The sequence below is a fragment of the Poecilia latipinna genome, unplaced genomic scaffold (genome assembly GCF_001443285.1).
Source record: "Poecilia latipinna isolate Pla-1442-1.1 unplaced genomic scaffold, P_latipinna-1.0 Scaffold281, whole genome shotgun sequence".
NCBI classification, from domain to species: Eukaryota; Metazoa; Chordata; class Actinopteri; order Cyprinodontiformes; family Poeciliidae; genus Poecilia; species Poecilia latipinna.
This window is the reverse complement of record NW_015112897.1, coordinates 476,505-496,108: the sequence shown is the minus strand read 5'-3', so window position 1 is coordinate 496,108 and position 19,604 is coordinate 476,505. Positions and strand designations below refer to the sequence as shown.

Here is a 19,604-nt window from a genome sequence, read left to right as displayed (position 1 = left end):
GGGGGTGGGTGGGGGTCTAAAGTGTGTTTGCCCCCCCGGGGTGGGGCCCCCCCCCCCCCCCCCCCCCCAGCTCCCTTTGGTGTGTGTGTGTGAGAGAAATCAATCCACCAACTCCTGTTTGCACTCTTGCTGTCATAGATGGGATACACAGCACAGCACTTCCTTGTTCTGAGAGCTGAGTGACTGGAGCGCTACATGCTACTGTAACCTTCAGAAGGTGTGATAAACCCATGGCTACGTCATCAAGTCTGCTTGTGTCATGTTGTTGCTCTGAATTGAGGATTTGGACTGGAGAAGTTTTCTTCTTGGAACTTGTCAAGAAACTTTTAGATCGACTGGATTCCTCTCATTTAGTGATTTTAAATTTAAACTAAAACTTAATGGGGCTAATTCAATGACATGCACCTGTTTAATAGCTTGACATTTTATTTTAACTGTGTATCTTTTGTGTTGTATTTGTTGCTGCCTCTTGACCAGGACTCTCAATGGGTTTTTATCTTGGTAATAAAGAACAAATAACAATTTAAATCCGTTTCTTTGATAACGATGCGTAAAAAGCCTCTGGTGAACTGTTTTGGCGTCAGTTTAACCATATATTTTGGATATTGAATTAAAATCATCTGGTACTTCAAAGCTCAGGGTTTCCTAAGCCTGGCGGGCCACCAGGCTTTGCTTGTGCCAGGCTAAGCATTGTTTTTATTTAAGTTTTTAAAAAATGTTTGCATTTTTTAAGACTTTAAAGTTGATGTTCAGGTATTAATGTTCCAATTTTTTAATAGCACATGATTAACAAGTCCTGTTTTCAAATTTTCTGTCAACTTTAAACATTTTTTAACTCACAAACATCACAGGACGCTGGATGAATGACTGCCCCAGTACCCAAACACTGGGCCAAGTTTTCTGGGGGAAACCATGAAAGCCTACGAGGGCAAAATGGATTTTAACAACATGAACAGGCCCACAGCATCACAGGTCCGTGTTTAACAGTGAGCGTTAGTTGTTTTTATGCATGTTCATCCTTTATTTCACAGAAATCTAAATCTTTATATCTTAAAATTCAAAAGCAAACTCCACGTTTACATTTGTGATGGCAAACCAGATTTTCTCTGCTTCCCCAAATCAAAAAAATGTAAGATAAAAGGCTTTAGTTACATTTTAGTATTTTATTCCCCAGTGGATTTTGCCAAACTAAATCAAGGCAATCCATGAAAGAGGTCAGACTTTTTTATTTTTCAGTATGAGCTCACACTCCTACAGTAAAAATAACTATTTTAAAGCTTTAGTACATGGCGTGCCAACAAACCTGCCCTGCGGGTTGATCGAGGCCAACGAGAGGCGACTGTCCCTGTGAGAAGATCCTCCTTTCCTGCCTCATTTTAATGGACTCTAAACAAGGGTGTGAAGTCAAACTGCTAATCAGCTGTGTTTTCAAAGGCATTTTTCTGGATTAAAGTCGATGAAAATTGAGCTACGTAAGCTTTACCTGAACTCAACATTCAGGGATTGGTAGCAGCGACTCGATGTTTTTAAGAATGGGTGATCACTTTTACCCTAACAGACATTTTTCCCCATCAGCTAACCTAACATGTCAGAGCTTGAACTGCTCAGGTATTAATTGTCTGCTTTCATTCTCCACCGTTTTAGTTCACAGTAGAGGCTTGTGTGATAACTAGGAAAATATTCTTAAGATTTGATTTATTCATGTCTTTTTTTTATGTTGAAACAAATCTAAGTATTTGCCATGATGTTTTATTCCTATCTCTTTAAATGTTCTAATCTACAATTGGAAACAGCAAATCCATGTTAATAGTAATAATAATGAGGGAAACCTTGCGCTGGACTGGCAGGGCAGGGGAACAGAGTTCACCTGAAGCCTGGAGAAAAGCCCATCGTTTCCCCTCCTGTGTGACGTCAAGCTTTTCAAATCTACGGTTGAGTGCTGCACCTACGGCTCAGCCAAACCAGAAAGGCCAGTTTCACCCCTGCTCCCTGAGATCCAGCCCAACAAACAGCTGGGAGCTTCACTGAAGCCGCCGCAGCACTCCGATTCCCAGGAACGCCAAACCTACGACGACAACGACGAAAACGAAGCTCCGATTTCATTAATAATTAACGGAGTGTGTGAGGGGGAAATAATAAGTAACTCCTCTTTGAGTGAGTGAGCGAGTGTGACGAAGCGAATGACCTTTGTGTGCTTGAAGCAGAATCCCTAGTTAGCTTTGCTTTTCATCTCATCTGGCTCGTGACAGGTCTGTTGGGTTAAAGGCCCAATTTATTGTTTTCTGGGAGTGAAAAAAATTTGCAAATCAACGCACAACATTGCTTAGAGATGAATCCTAACGACAAAAAAAAATTGTTTGTGATATATTTCACAAATCCAGAAACTCATGTATATAGAGTTTCACTGCAAGCTCCCAAAAGGTGTCAGGTGAAAAACATGAACTTGTGCCCAGCTGCACTCAAATTACCAACACGGCGTTTGCTTTGTCTTTTGTTGCTGTGGTGCTTAGCAGCGTTTTTAATCTGCAAGCCACAGTGGGGCGGGTTCAATAGGTCAAAGTAAAACACAAACTAAAGCTGAGAAACAAGACAACTGTGAAGTTGGTACAACACTCTTAAATTAATTCAGAGGCTGAATAGATCACCATGCTAGCTCACAGGTGGTACAGGGGTTTCCAGACGACGCAAAGGGATTTTATTTTTTAAACAGCAGGAGGTGTTCCTAATCGTATTCATTAAAAGTCCACATAAATACAACACAATCTGATTTAACCTCATTAGAAGCAAGTATTAAACAGTTTCCTAATGAAGTTTAAAAAGGTTTCGTCACTGCTGAACCTTATCGGACAAGAAGAACCTAAACAAAGGAGCAAAACTATGGGAAAATGTTGCTGATCTGTCTAAAAAATGCTGACTATAAACAACATTAGAGACTGTTTGGGTTTTCATAGAAATACTTTACACAATTCCCGATGATTTGGCAGAAAGAAGAAAAAAAAACAAGATTACGTAAAAAGCTGTCAAACCAAAAGACTTAACGATAGTCAAAAAATATTCTCACACCATGCTTGAACATTTTCAGCTTCTGTCACATTACAACCACAGACCTGCTAATTTTATAGGATAGTTGAAGGAAAATGATAGTAGGGCTTCTCTACTAAAACATATGTGGGTTAGGAGAGTGTTAAATATATTACTATGACATCATCAGTAGGGATAAACACACAGGTACCCAGCAACTCTTAACTAAAACTTTGAAGATCATTTTAACTACCGTTTCTTTTAACAGTCATATTTCCATTAGCTGTTTATTACTTTATGATTTGATGCTTTTAAAACTAAAATACATTTATCTGGTTGAATGTAAATGTTGGTACTTATAACCGGTGCTGCTATCTTGTCAGATCCATTGTCAAAAAGAGATTGCAGACCTCAAGGAGGTTTTTTATTTGATTTAAAAAATATTATTATCACTGTGTAATATCACCAATATCCAACTACCACAATCCAGATTTATTTAATTACAGTTTGTGGCTGTACAGTAACAAAATGCAACGGGATATGAACAAAATTTCAGGCGAAACCTTCTGCTATTTGCCCTCCAACGTAACAAAAAGTAAAATCGATGTATAACATAATATGTAGTTCTATACATCCATGCAGTTGAATACTCAACTCTAAAAACGCCTACAGCGACCTATTTTAGTATTCAAAACACTAAAAATGCCTCAATAGGCATCAATAAGCGCAGTGGAAACCATCTTAGTGCTAACACAGATCCTAACGTCAATCAATAGTCCCCCTCATCTATGCTCAACGAAAATTATTCACATCAATTAATAGCGTGTCAAGTAGCAAGTTGATATGCTTTGCGAAAAATAATCTGGAAATAGGCAGATTAAAATTTTCTGTGAGTAATGCTGAGTTATGTTCCACAGAAAAATCCTCAAATAGGTAAATCTGTGAATACTGAACCGCAAATGCTGCTGAAGACTGGTACAAAATTAAAATAATATGCATTACTAATCATTCTGGCATCGGACCTAAACTGTCTGCTGTTTTCATAAACACACAAACCCTAAAAACCACAATGAAAACCACAGTCTGGTCCCGAGCATGACGACGTGCCAGCGGTGCCACATACACCAGTAAAATAAGTCAGAGTGTGTGATACTGAAGTGGCTAAACATGTGCAACATTATACGACTTCCCTGCAAGAACAAGTCTCGATAATACAGGGCATGTACTGCTGAAAATATTAACCAAAGGCAGCAGACAGGTATCTGATTTCAGGCCAGTTCCTGTTCAAAAACAGGCCAACTGCCAACATAAAAATCTGATATAACTGCGCAGCTTCGGGTTATAGTTATAAAATACGCTCACTTCCATGTTATCTTATGAAACGTTCATAAAATACAAACAGTCTTTGTGATAAGTAGCAAAAGGCCTCACTAGAAAAATCCCTGCATGTGAAGTTATTGTTGGACATATTTGCACCCCATATCACAAAATATCTGGGGAAAAACCTACATAGCAAACCTTTATGTAAATAAAAATGAATGAGATAAAAATTGCCCATAAATGTACTTATTTTAAAATAATTTTCATCTTTCTAGCATGTATAAAATGTGAGACAAATATTCTCACGTTTTGACATCACTTATTAAAACATATATATATATATATATATATATATATATATATATATATATATATATATATAAGAAATCAAGAGTTTTTTTTATAAATTTAGCTATCATACACCAAGATAAGTAATATTCAAATGATTCCCATAGCCCTTATAGATAATCACTGGTATCCTACATGCTGATGTGAAAGCATGTGAATGATGTCAAACACAGAGGGAGAGAAAAAAGCAGGTCATGTTTGTGAACTTGGTGTCTGGCGGTTAAGGTACACAGTCATACGGGGTGTTATTGTTGTTCCTAAATTAGGCATGGGCTGGTGTGAGACTCTCGCAGTACAACGACCTTCAGCAAAAATGCCAGTTTCATAATATTTACGTGTAAATGTGAGACAAAATGTACAAAGTTTGATTTATGTGCCTTTATTTTAAAAATAAATAAATCAATCAATCAATCCACCAGTTTCCTCACTGGTACTAAAGATAATTTAACATCTTGGTGGTTACAGTTATATTATTATTTATTGTTATTTTGATACACTGACTTGGGGAAAAAAGAAAAGAAATAGAAAATAGAATAGAATAGAAAAGTTTTCACTTCGTAAATTTGAAATTATTATGTCGTCTTAAGATGGAGAATTAGGGGAAATTGGACATAGAAACAAAAGGAAGAGTACATTTCTGCCAAAATACTCAGAAATTAAGATTAATCAAAAAATTTTCTCGAAATAACGAGGAAACGTCCGAGTCTGAAAAGTTTAAAATTTGCTAGAAAAATCACTGAAATTGTGAACTTTTTCCTCCCTAGAAAATTCCTGAGATTAATCTCATAATTTCTAATTTCTTTGCAGAAATGTACTCCTCTTTAAAAAAAAAGATCTACAATGGCCCTAACATGCCACCATAATATCTTAATTTTATTTCCAATCAATTTTAGCTGTATCTGAATGATTTCCATTTGTTAGCTGCTACTGATTAACTGCATGTTTTCCATTGAGGGAGAAATAAAGGATTTTTCAGCTCACTTTTGAACTTTGCATTAGCTTCCAAGGCCTTTTTATCATTCTACTATTGCTAATTATTTATTAATAACTAAGGTAGCTAGAAGAAGGCTGTCAAACAGAGAAGGTCAGTGATGAGTTAGTCTAATTTATAATGTTTTATTTCCAGCTATCACATTTATTTTCTATCCTTACAGACAATTTTTCTAAGCAGATAAATATCCGAACAGTCAAGTTTTTAAAGGGTAATATTGCAGCCACCTGCCTGGCAGTGAGCAGCACATGTTTTTCGGTTGAAGAAAGCTTAAGAAAAAGAAACGGGTTCCTGTTCCCTTTCTTCTGCTCCTCTCCCAGTTTAACTACAGACTCAGACAAACACTGCAAAAATAAAATCTTACAAGTATTTTCCGTCTAGTTTCTAGGTCATAAAACTTAGTAAATTTGAGATAAGACAAAACTAGCTTCTAATGAATATTTCATAAAGCTCTAGGAGCTTGATTTAAGTAAATAAATGATTATTAAAACACTGGTTCCACTGGAAGATTATTTCTCTTAAAAGATTATAATTTGTACATAACTTTAACATTCTGCTCATAGTAAAACAGCAGAGTATTTTAGTTTAATTTCCTTTGAATCTTCAATAAACACTTGATTTAAAAAAAACAAATGCAGTAAAGCTTGAAAGCCTCGCCTTCATTAAAGCTCAACAACAGAAGGATCCAGTCTGTTCAGCCACTTCCCAACAATGACAAAAGGACAGAACGAATTGGACCGACCTGTATTTCTAGCTTGTATGTGTGTCAAAAGACACGGTTTGACAAAGACTTCACTGTAAAATAGGAAATCAGTAGGTCATTCGCAAGGAAGCGGACGAGCAACAACATTCTGGAGACATTTTACACCAAGAAACACTCTTTGGTGCTGAAGTAAGTAAAGTAAAAACAGCTACAGCTTTGCGTTTGAAAACAAGTCGCCTGCGTGTCATGCACTTTTCAACAAGTTCCTCAAACCGACTGCCGGTCTTAGCCTTGCATAACGAGCCACTTAACATATCTGCCATTTAACACCGCTAAACACATGTCACAAGGCACTTCTCTGACGATACGCCCGAGCCGGACCGGGACGTCCTCACAGGTTACGTTTACTCCCACCTCAGTTTGGAGTACGGTGGACATTCGCTGCCATTTGGTCCTGCATCTGTAGCTGTCCAAACAGAACCGTTTGTGAGGGGAATGCACATCGGTGACCTTTCACCCAGCAACTCTGTTAAGGACTGGCAATGATCAAAATCCTTTTGTCTCCTGAATGGAAAAATTCAGATTAGATGTGATCGGGCTAATGAATAAATGACTTCAATCGAATGCACATCACATGGTTCGAGGAATGAGGGGGACGGGGTTTCCGACCGCTACAGGAAACATATCCTCCTCCTTCCCCTCTTCCTTATCGTCATATCATTTATGAAACTCCACTTTGGAGGAGAAATTGCTGTGTGCCAGTGAGAGGCATAGAGGAGAGCTAAATGTAATGCTCTCCTTGTCATAATGAGAGGTTGGAGCTATTCTAGATGGACGGTTATCTGCCTTCATCCGGCCAGTAACCGCTCTCGCTTGGTACAGACGAGAAAAATGCAACATTAATGGCCTCATCCGTCTGTTAAAGCACTGGCATTTAGCATCAAGACAGATATTTAATGCACAGCTTCATGAATATTTCTATTTTAGTTTAGTCAGCTCTTCGTCAGGCCTGAAAGGAAAAGATGCTGAGCACCAGAGAGAGGCAGACATTAAGAGTAGTTTTTGTTTTTAAGATTTCCTTGCGGAAAAAAAATAAATAAATAAAAAAAAAAAATACAAATGTACACATTTTTACATCTTACAAAAATCTTATTTTTTTGTTTATTTGGAATTTTTTTAATATATATTTAATCTTTTTATAGAAATTTTTATTTAAATTTATTTTAAAAATAATTTTTCATTTAATATTTATTTACATATTTTTTAATCTTAAAATGTATATTATTTTTAAAATTATATATATATATATATATATAAATTTAGTGACCAGAAACCCTAAATAATGTTTAATACAATTTACTGGATTTACCAATAAAGCACATTGAAGTAGTACTAATCTATAAAACTGTCATGCCAAAACAATACAAGGTTCAGTTTGAACATACAGCTGTCGGAAACAAGTTAAGGAAATGTATCGTAATGTTTAAACATTAAACCGAAAAGATTCAGCTACCGTTATTGAATATAGACAATAAAAGAATAAGATAAACTTCTTCCCAAGTACGCTCCAAAGGTTTATTGAGACTATAAAAGGATTTCTCACTTGATTCAAGATATACGACAGTTTTTAAAGCCCCAAAAATCTTACGTAAGGCTTATATATCGATTAAAATTATTTTGTGGAAAAGCACAGAAAATATTATGGAAATGCAGCTAATTTTCAAAGAGAGTTTTGATTTAATATACTTAAAAGATTTATCAAAATGACTAACAACACATTGTCGTTTTTAAATAATTTACAAGATATCTGAAAGATCTTTAGATTTACATGCAATGCCACATTATCTTTCATAAACATAAATAATGTTTTCTTAAATGAAATAAAAATGAGTGTGAGTTTTTTTGAAAGCTTGTTACATAAAACAGCAGTAAAATATTTGATTTTTTTTTTTTAATGATGAAGAAACATAATCCTCCATTTTTCAGTTCATAAATCAATTGATACCAACAGGTTGGAGCTTTAATTCACCTAAAAAGTGTAAATCTTTTGGTAGATTATTGGTATTGATGTGCTTCCCAACTGTTCAGGCATAAAAACTTGAACACATTTGTTTCCTACCATCACATCCTCTCTGAAACAATACAGCTCAATCATTTTTAAGCTAGCCGCTCTATTCTGGCTTCATGCCCCGATAGCGACGCAGCTAAATACGGAGGTGCGTATCTCTCGGAGTGCGTGCGGTTGTACCCTCACCTACATGTGGTCAACATGCTTTTCCTTTTACAGAACACCGGAGGTAATGATCTGTGCTGTTTAATGTGCCAACACACTCAGGTTGACTCATGGAGTGAGATCACGGTATCAACAGATAACGTCTGACAGCAGCCTGGTGTTTTTACACGGAGCAAAAACCTGAATTGTCCGCCACCAAGAAGCCTTCCTATTGGCTGATAAGAGCCCACACACCTGAGCTCTGCTTTTCAGTAGAAAACTAAAAAGATTCATTTGTGTTATTGTTTTTCTACCAGAAATTTCCACAAAAATAAAGTTCACTGTAATCTCTCAGCAGATGTTTTTAAAGTCACTCAGAGTTAAATTAATAACCGTAAAACCATGAAACGTCCTAATCAATGTGATTTCTTTATATAATGCCCATTCACAACAAATGACAACTCAAAGTATTTTAGGTGCACAGCTTAACAGACCTTTATTCTTCCAACAAAACAATTTGTTTCCCATTGCTCAAATCCTTTGCAAAGCACCAAGTGATTATTCCAGTGTATTTAGGAACCTCTTAGCTTAAGAAGAGATAATGGAGCATTGTTTGACATCACATGGTGATGTGTGTTGTTGCAGTGTTTATAATCACTTCCTGCACCTGTATAAGCCATAATGACGGTTGTGCCTCTCCCCAACCTCAAGGCGTCACTTGAAATCCAACACGACGAAACCTTTTGGTAGATTTTAAACAAAACTGAGTATGTGTAGTAGATAGGAACTGAAGTTTAATTGGAAGTTTGTGTTTGCACAAAGCTTCTTCCTATTGTTAATGATCCACCATCACAACAAACAAGTACTTCCTGCTGGGAAATATTTAGTTTTCCTGAGTCAACACAGCCCTGTGCAAACAATACGCGAACTGATTTCTTCAGTGTGAAGCTACTTCACCGACGTATTACCGTTTTGAATGGCAAATGAGAGCCTCTGTGTATCTAAAAGGCAATGTTCTGGCCTTTATTTCCCCTCTACAAGAACGCACGTTTCACCAAATTCAAATGATTGTTTCCACACCAAGACGTGCCCCACATAGGAACCACAAAAGATTAAAGATAACAATTCAAAACATAAGCTAATGTGGGCAACGAATACCACATCTGCTCCAGAAGAAACATGATCTTTTTAACATTTCTTATTGCTACCTATTTATTTGCTGCTAGTTTGGTACATAAGAAGAAAAACACAAAAAGAACACCATCCACTAAATCTACATGTACTTCTAAAGCTCTAATTATGCAGAATATTACACCTTTCAGTCCTTTTGCTCTTTGTAGAGTCATATTGGCTGGTTCATTATTCAGGTTTTCTGCTACGCTTGCCAGCTAGCATCCAGACAGGCTGTAACTAACGTCATTGCCTCAGTAGGAGTGACGAACGGCACTCCTTTAGCTTTCACACCATGACTGTTTGTGTTTTTTTAGTCCACAAATACTTCCAGATGGATGAGCCCTTCTATGAATGACAAGAAACGCTTTGTAGCTTCCTTTCAGCCAGAAGACAGGCAGTGCTCAGCAACATTTATCTGCTTATTAAACTAATATAGTTGTTGCCAAACATTTATGGTCAGAAAGATGGCGACTGTGTGAACGTAACATATTTTCGTGCCGCTATTACGCCTAAATTTCTCCACTGTGGGACAATAAAGACTATTTTTATTGTAGTTTTTCTTAAAGTGAAAGAAAAGGTCAGTATTGCAGCTTGGTAATATCTAAATTCAGTAAAAACATAGTTGGAAACTAAAAGCGTTGCAATCATTGCATTAATGAAGGTAACATCGCGGTGCACCGGTTGCAGTTGTATACCCGATCAACGATCTTTAAAAACCCTGACGATTTCGATTTTGGTCAATAATTCCTTTTTTTTGTCGAAAAAGTCGCTAAATGTAGCAGCAAAGTTACTAAAGGGAACAGCAGATGATTTATAGACCTTTGCAAAAGGTAATGTAGCATCAGTAGACGTCATCGCTCAACCAAATTTAAGGAAATCTTTGTTGATTTATCGGGTCACCTCTACTTATAACGCAAGTTATCAAGTTGTTTTAAATAAAGGAAATTTTATTATCAATAACGTATGTTCATTCAAGGTTATTCCAGTCAATGTTAAGTCATACGGCTTTGGTTTTAGCTTAAACATTTGGGAGATAAATTGCCCCAAACTCCAATGTTATTTCTTACAACACTAATTTTATTCACCATTTCAAATGGATTCTTTGACTACTTTTTGCCAACATACCTATGCTATGCGTTTCTGGTCATTTGCAATGACAAATACATTAACAATCATGTTAAACTGTCTTAAGTTCCAACATAGACAATTCCAGGTTGAGGTGGCAGAAAGTCAAAAAGGAAGACCTGCCTGGAAACACAGACTAAACAGATACCTAAATTTGCTCTGCCCTACTGCAAGGAGTGGGAAATCCAGCATAATTGCGTAGGCACGCTGGTGAATCACTCTTGTGTGGCAAACGACAACAAAGGCAGAGCAAACGGACTGAGAAATCAGTCATTTATGACACTATTCGGGAGAGTCGTCTTACCTGTCCTGTTGAAATCTCAATGACTTGCCCCTGTGAGGGCCTTGTTGACATTTCGAGAGAAAACCGTTAAGAAAGGCCGATCGATCAGCGTCTGTTGATCATTTAAAACCCCTTGTAGCTAATGGTGGAGGGAAACTTCCAACAGATGTCCCCCGTTGAATCAACAAGTTGAATCCCACATCAGCGGCTAGTTAGGAGAGTTAGCCTGCGAGCTAGCGACTAGCTTGTAGCTGTTGCGCGTCCCATGTTTGTCAACGGGCAACAACCGTGCGAAAAAAGCTTGTGTTTCCCCCCTCAGCTTTGCTGTTTGGCTTTAACAGCATTCAGGTCCAAATAAGCATTTATAAATGGAAAGCAGAGGAGTTTGCAGAATGGGTACGGTTTCTGGGACAGCTAGCGTGTTGTGCTAGCTTGGGAGGAAAAAGTTGAGCAACGGTTGAGCTAAATGGGGACAAGGCAACTTAATTTTTCATGAAAAATTTTGTTTTCATCCAAAGCTAACTCCACAATACTCCTCGACGGCGTTTCAGCGATCCTCTTGTGCCAACAGATGTTTCTTTTAAGCTTCGAGATCAGGTCCGAGGTCCAAAAACTTTCAGGCCAAAAGTTATTCCCGACTCTGACAGGACAAAGTCAAAATATTCCACTCAGAAGATCCCTGGAAGGAGACAGGAAAGGTAAAACTTTGCAAAATAGAGACATTGCAGGTGAGAAACTCCGAAAAGAGTCTGTTGCGTTGGCTAACTGTTAGCCAAAATCGCTATTTCAACGTCTCTTTCAAGGCAAGGCTTAGCTAGTTAGCTTCTATCACCCAGCGACAGACCGCAGTGGCGCTGACTGCCAAAAGGGCGACCCGCAAAAAAAAAAAGAAAAGAAAAAAAACTGACAAATCCACGCAAATTACCGGCGATTTCTCTTTCTCGCGTTGCGTGATTGGAATAAGGTCGCTCACCGAGTGCTGCACTGCAGTGTGGCGATATAGCAGCAGCAGCTCGTCCTGTCGGTGCGCCGACTGAAGGAGGAGGAATCATCAAGTTGTTGAATCCATTATAGGGCAAAGTGGGGCTTTCTTCTTTAGGAGGTGTGTGTGTGTGTTACGGGCGGCAGGAGGAGGGGGGGTAGAAAGGCGAGGAGCTGCGCCCCGAATGCGGTCTATCCTGCCCTGATACCGGAACAAGCCAATAACAGCAACATGGCTGCTTGCACCACGACTAAGAGGGAGGGAGTTATGTGTTCGGCTTTGCTCGATTTTTTCCGAATTTTCACTGCTGAGCGACTGACCGCCCGGAGATGGGAATTCCGACTACTTTCCGGGATCCGACTCAGACGCCTCATCTCAATTCAAAAATACTTTATTGATTCCAAAGGGAAGTTAATGTTTTTGTAACTCATGCTGTCCAATATTCTTCAAGGAATCGATGCTGATGGTTATGAGGAGAAATGGTATCATGTAGCAGTCTGTAATACAACATATCTGAGGAAGCCTCTGACTGAAGACACAGTTTTTGTACGATGGTCTCGGGAAGAGGATGCTCAGGGTTGTCGATAATTTTCTTGATTTTATGTGCTATCATCTTCAGATTTTCCAGGACAGAACTATCCTTCTTAATCATGTTGTTGAGCCTTTTAGGTCACTTACTTATGCTACTACCCCACAACAAATGATAGTAGAAAATATTTACATCTAAGCTTCCTCAAGAAGTGTAGTCTGCTCTGCCCCTTCACTGTTTAAAAAAAAACGTATCTATTTACATTTCAATTTTTGTATTAAAAAAAAAAATCAAAGACCCACTAACTTATCGTAATCTTTCAGTTATCAGATTCTGATGAAAACATGAGTTGGTTGTGGTTTGTTCATGTTTTGGTGATTGATTTTGGATCAGATCTAGATGAAAACAGACAATAATAAAAGTGAACTTTTGCATTGTATTTACTCCAGTTCTATGGACTCATTTACCTCTCAAAGCATGCTCCTTAATAAATTTTACTGTTTGTATTTAATCATTCTTTTACCTTTATTGTCCATATCTGGTACATTATTAACTTTTATGGCTAAAGCGTGAAGCTTATTAGTAATATTTAGCTTATTTAAATCTATAATACAAATAAACTCTACATGATTGAGGAGACAATCTTTAAGTCATATTTAATGTAAAAAACATATTGTAATGTTCAGAAATAATTATATATGTGCAGTGCAGCAAATACTAGTTCTTATGCTGGAAATAAATGTGCGCTTTATATTAAAAAGGGGGAAAATGTTTTTTCCCTCCCATAAGTCATGATAAAGATTTGGCTGAATACGCTGGCTCGGTCACTAGCAGCACATTTGTTTGACCGCAATTCCTTTATGTTGGAAAACAGCAGGTGCTGGTACAGATGTCCTCAGAGGAGTGCATTAGACTTTTAAAAGCTGTTCGAGATAAGAAAAAATAATTTAACTTCATTCTTACTGTGAGTAACAATTTAAATAAATACAAGATTTGCAAAATATATGCATTACACATCATAAATATTATAGCTGTCTTTATTATTCTGCATTACACTTCTTTATTATGGTGATTCAAGAAGTACGCTTATGAAACATGAATTATTAAAAACAACCATACGGTTGATATGGGCTCTAACATTGTCAGAATCTATTTTATACTACTAAAATTAGCCCATTTAATCTGAAGTGTAGACATAATTGATTATGTTAGCAAAACATATCTATTTTGTTTTCTGAGAAAATTATTTAATAAGGACATATGCATATATATATCTTTTTACAGTAACTGTTGACTTTCCAACTAATGCAAATTGATTATTAAACAAACTTAAAGTAATTGTTTTTACAACTGTACTGGCAAATTTCTAACTGTATTTCATAAAGTAGAAATATTCAGTTAGGGTTCTTCTGTAATATCTCATCCCTGTTTTCTTTCATCTTTTGCACATTTAGTTTTCCCCAATTTAGAAAAAGACATAGGTAATGTTTATGTTTGCAAATTATGCACCAATGTGACAGATGTAAAATGTTTTGTGGAGCATTGCAGCTTTTCCACTGGACTATCTATCGCTAATGAACTGAGTTACTGAGGTACACAGTTTTACTGTATTTTATGATGCAAAGCATTTTGACCTTCTCACATGTCTGTTGACATTCTGCTGTAGCTTTAGTTGAATGCAGAGTTTCATATTTCACAAAAACTGGCATCACACGTTATGCGTCATTAATAGATAAACATTTTTCACTGTGACTATTACTTGCTAATTTTGAAACTACTTCCTGAGTGACAACAATATTAGAAACTACTGAAAATCCTCACAATAATTATCTGCCTAAATGGTTGGATCATGGCAAAAAGCTAAGGTTCTTGGAAGCTTAAATTGACACATTTCGAAGTTCCTACTAGCTACTGTAGCATCTACTGTGATGCTAATGCTAGCTTGTAAGCATGAACACAAAACATATTTATTCCATTATAAAATACTTCCATTGTGTATATTAATATTGCTGTTGCTCTGGTTTATGACAAAGTTTCATATTTCACAAATCTTGGCAGCTTATGATTCAATGCTGGTGAAATTTTACTTTTGTAGTAGTTTTGCTAATATAAAAACTGCAGCCTCAGAAATCCTAATATATAAAAACTGCTGAATACAATCTGAGTAAAATAGTTGTCTGAATTGTTTCCGTCAAACAAAACAAAATAAATTAATAAACAATCTCAACACAGTTGACATAATGAAATATTTAAAGAAGCATGTAAGGCAAGGATGTTTTACTGTGTTGTGTCATTCCTTTACACCGAAGTTCAAAGTACTTCACAGATAATAAAGGAACAAAGGTAAACTAATTGCAACAAATTTATAACTAAGAGATGATAAAATGCATTGAGAAAATAGTCATTGTGCTTCATGGGGAAGTTGTAGTAAATTAATGTTAGTGACTTACACTTATTTATGTTACTGAATTATTGTTTCCAATCAATAGACAAAGGGGTTGTTAATTCACTGTTGCGCATTTCGACACTTTCTAGCTCCAATTCAGTCAAATTATGGGCCCTCTGCTCTAAAAATAATTTCTAAATGTAAATACCCTCTGTTGTTTCTATGTGTGATTGTGAAATACAGACTGGAGCCTCAGATATTTTCAAGTTACTAAGCAACAACAGTAGGTTGCCTCGCATAATGTGGTCTCCCCCATGAAAAGAAAACGAAAAAGGATGCACGATCTGTCAGCTGGGAGATCTGCAGAGTCGCAAATAGTCACACAATAAGAGGATGTAACAGGCAGAAAATAAAAGACGAATCCAGGAAATGAAGGGCTCTGAGAGACTGGTTCAAAATGACTGGGAGGGAATCCAACTGGCAGGATTTCCCGATGAATCAAGGGGAAAAATCACCTTCCACATGTGGTGGGAGGATACTCCAGGATAGGTGCGCCATTAAAGTACCCTATAACAATCGTATTATAACATAAAACCGTGTATATCTTTTTATAAAGAAGTAACAATTTGTTAGCACAGTTTTAAAGTGGATGTCAATCGTTTGTGGAGGAGGAAAAAGTGACAAATATCGCCATCTGCAGGCTGGTGGAATATTACAACGTATTCTATCGATCTATCTATGTAGTATATTTTCAGTGTCAGTTTAGGTTGCCAAATAATCCATCCATTAAACATCATATGTATTTGGTAATATTTTCCATCAAACCTGGCAAGCTACACATATGACCAGGTATTTGATATCTTATCAGTGTTTTCAGTTTTTTGAGTTTCTGTAAACTCAGCGGACTGGTAATCATCAAAAGGAGATTTATCATAATTCTCTCTAATACAGTTTCAAATGTGATTTATAGGCAGCAGAGCATAGACAATCCAGCTGTTAGGACCTGATAATAAACAAAGTGTGGAGGGAATCAGTGAGAAATGTCATGCGCAGTCTGTGAGGAAGAGATAATCTTAATTTGACTTTTACTGACATTAACAGAACAGTGTTGGTGACAAATTTAAATAAAAAAAGTGTGGAATCTGATGTAAAAACTAAGGTTACATTTACATATTTTTATAACCTGTTAAAGGCAAGATTATTTATATCACCTAAGTTAAAAAAGAGGATAACATCTGAAATTTTTCACATTACAACCACAAACTTTAATGTATTTCACTGGGATTCTCCGTGATATGCACCACTTTGTGTCAGTCTAACTATTAGGTGAACAACAAGTGTGACTTTCTAAATGTTGGTCAAACAGAAATCTGAAAAGTGTGGCATGCATTTGTACATAGCCACCTGGTGCACTGCTAATCAATGTTATTTTGCCACTCCTCTTTAAATCTGTGCGACAGAAAGCTGGGGAAAGAGATAATGCCTTACCTAAAAAACAAAGGAGGAATGAAATATTTTTAAACACTAAAATGATAGCTGAATAGAATATTGTTGTAAAATCACGTTTTTCTATGAAAACCAGGTGATGCAGATTTAGATTAGCCTCTCAAAGTTGACCCACCGAATGAAGATTTATGAAAAACAAAAATTAAAGGCATAGAAAGAACAAATTTAACAGATAAACATTTATTAAGTATAAACAGAAGCTAAGAGTGGAGTGTCTAAACAATATATAAAGTAGTTTAAATACAAACCCTGAAATTGCTGAAAGAATGGCTTATAACACAATAAAAAGACAAGAAAATAAAGTAAATTTTCCCCAAGACAAGTTTTAAACATATCTCAAAATATTTTCTCAATGCACATTTAAAAGCCTAATAAATGATTACGATTTTTACAAAATAAGCAGTAGTTTGACTCTTAATGCAGTTTTGTTTATACATAAGAGAACACACATGAAAAAGAAAAATCTCTCCCGTAAACTCAAAATATACACTTCAACAGCAGATACCTGGACTTTAATCACAGAGCCGGATGTAGCGGGTGGAGCTAAAAGGCTAGCTCTCTACGCCGCGGCTAGCAGGTCCTCGACGGAAACGCTCGTCACGTCGGAGAAAAACGTCCCCTCGTTGTCTCCGCCTCCAAACACCAGCAGAGTTCTTCCGGCGGAGACCGAGGAGTCCTCGGAGTAACCATGGTGATCGGGCGTTTCCATGGTGACGATGGAATGCCCCGCCCTAAGCGTGGAGAGCTGAGCTAGCTTCAGCTCGGTCCAACTGTTTGTGTCTGAGAGGTAAGAACCGCACATCAGAACGGTGTCGAAAGAACCCTCAAAATGTTTCTTTTATTTACTTATTTTTAAATAAACTAGAAGCCAGGCTACTATGTGGTATTAGGGCCATTTAAGATAGAAAAAAAGGGAGGAAAATGGTCACCGCGAAACTCATAAAGACATTTCTGAGCTCCAAAAGTAAAAAAATGTGCTAGAAAAAAACTCAAATTTTGAGATGAATCTCAGAAATTTTTTTAGGAAAAACAAGTTTCCTAAAAAACTTGTTTTTTAGGAAACAAGTTTTTTAGGAACTTGTTTCCTAAAAAAAATTTTCTAGGAAAAAATATTTTTCCTAGAAAAATATTTTTCTAGGAAAATATTTTTTCCTAGAAAAAAAATATTTTTTTTCTAGGAAGGTTTTTCTGGAAAAGTTTATTGAAACTCTAAAATTCTTTAGTTTCTAGCAAATTTCTGAGCTCAATTTAAAAAAAAAAGAAAAAGAAAAAATTATCTCTGGCACATTTTAGACTTTTCAAATTCTGAAATGTCCGAGTTTTTCCTATATAATCCCTGGGGGCGTAATCTCAACATAATCTCCTGGAGGAAATTTACTTGTCCTTTTTTCTTTTCTACCTGCAATGACAAATAGCAATAGTTCTGCTTCTGGTCTGCATGTTGAGTCCTTCTGAACTACACCTGGGATTTTAAAAATATATGTATATATTTTTTGGCCTGGTCATTCATACGACTAATTAAACCTGACCACAATGTTTCTGATTAGGGCTAAACAATTAATTAGGTTAATCATGATTAATCAATTACTGAAATTATCATCAACTAATTTAGTAATTGATTAATCGTTAACTGGAGTATACAGACTGACAAATCAACATATTCAGAGCTTTAATTAAGCCAAAATTGTACAAAATAAGTATACATTTTGCATTTAGAATAAAAAAACCAACAACCTCTGTCTAAAGATGTCTTTTAGCCAAAACTTCTCAAGTAGCATAGTTTTAGCTTCACTTGTTCAAATTCACTAAAGGAATGCTGTGTTATTGCATTTTAGGCAATAATATGCTTATTTTATTTAAGAAAAAATTTTATTCTGTCTTTATTTTCATCCTTTAATTTATGTCTAGAATTGTATAAAAAGACTTAAATGGTAAAATGAAAAGTAAATAGAATGTGCAGATTTTTTATCATCAGAATAATCACTGAAAATAATAGTTAGTTGTAGACCTATATATGATTGAAAGCCTAGCTAGAGCTTCATATTCATGTATTTCAGTCCAGTAACTGTATCTTTTAATCTGCTTCTCACCTATATCGAAAATGAAGGTGTCACTGAGGGCGTTGTTTCCGTTGTAGCCGCCGTGGATCAGGAATTTGGTTTCTGAGAGAACTGCACTGCCATGCCAGCTGCAACAGACACAGATGTTCATCTTCTTGATTTAAAATCCTCCCAAAACTTTTTTTTTCTGCGTGTTTTTTAAACTATTCCAACAAAAATAGCAGGAATGAAATTTAAAATGTAACTTTTGTGTGTGTGTGTACCTTCGAGGAGACGGAGCTTTTCCTGATGTTTTCACAACAGAGAACTCCATTAGACCTTAAATAAAAAATAAAAAAATTGCAAAATTTTAGCTTGATATATATATTCACACCCAGTGAGATCCGGTTCTGTTGCCGTGAGCCTCACCGAGGTCCAGCATGTACATGTCGTTGTAGCAGACGGGAGTGTCCCATCCCCCAAACACATAGATGTACCGTTCCTGCATCACACAGGCCGAGTGGCTGGAAGGAAACAAAACACAGAAGCAGCTAAAGAGTCGAGTTTGAGCATAAAACGTGTTTGAACGAATGTTTGGATCGAGTTCTGGTACCCTGATCGGGGGGAGGGTTTGTCTCCCGTGACGATGGGCTGGTACCAGATGGAGAGGTGGGGGTCGAAGATGTATAAAGAGTCACTGCAGCCGTCGGGCTCCGGGTTGGGCCGAGGGAACACGCCGCCCAGAACGAACAGCTCCCCCCGGAACATGCTGCAGCTGTGGTAGGCCAGAGGGGGAACCTTTCCCTGGGCCTGGTAGAAACACAAGATCCCAGTGAAACCTGGGAGTACTGATGGACTCTGACCTGAACCTTCAGAGCCACATGAGAACAGTTACAAAGTCGGCCTTCTATCAGCTGGAGAACATCTCCAGGATTAGAGGGATAATGTCTCGGTGAGATCTAGAGAAACTCATTCGTTTATCTTTA

At 36.8% G+C, this 19,604-nt stretch overlaps 2 protein-coding genes across 10 annotated transcripts in view; both read right to left on the bottom strand.

The window, feature by feature from the left end:
* mark2b (MAP/microtubule affinity-regulating kinase 2b) overlaps positions 1-12,431 on the bottom strand; it is a 68,310-nt gene extending 55,879 nt beyond the window's left edge. For 3 of the 9 annotated variants that reach the window (XM_015033875.1, XM_015033881.1, XM_015033880.1), the window contains exon 1: positions 11,198-12,431. In XM_015033875.1, the coding sequence (XP_014889361.1) occupies positions 11,198-11,248 (51 nt within the window). In that variant the 5' untranslated portion in view covers positions 11,249-12,431. The remainder of the gene's footprint in view (positions 1-11,197) is intronic. The other 6 variants (XM_015033882.1, XM_015033879.1, XM_015033883.1 and 3 more) reach the window with 4 other exon arrangements.
* Positions 12,432-16,743: 4,312 nt separating this feature from the next.
* The window catches only part of krcp (kelch repeat-containing protein), a 10,619-nt gene continuing 7,758 nt past the window's right edge, over positions 16,744-19,604 (bottom strand). Inside the window, exons 9-13 of the mRNA XM_015033874.1 lie at positions 19,232-19,428; positions 19,048-19,142; positions 18,903-18,957; positions 18,670-18,767; positions 16,744-17,359 (exon numbers count right to left, since the gene is read on the bottom strand). Of these exons, the coding sequence (XP_014889360.1) occupies positions 17,139-17,359; positions 18,670-18,767; positions 18,903-18,957; positions 19,048-19,142; positions 19,232-19,428 (666 nt within the window). The 3' untranslated portion in view covers positions 16,744-17,138. The remainder of the gene's footprint in view (positions 17,360-18,669; positions 18,768-18,902; positions 18,958-19,047; positions 19,143-19,231; positions 19,429-19,604) is intronic.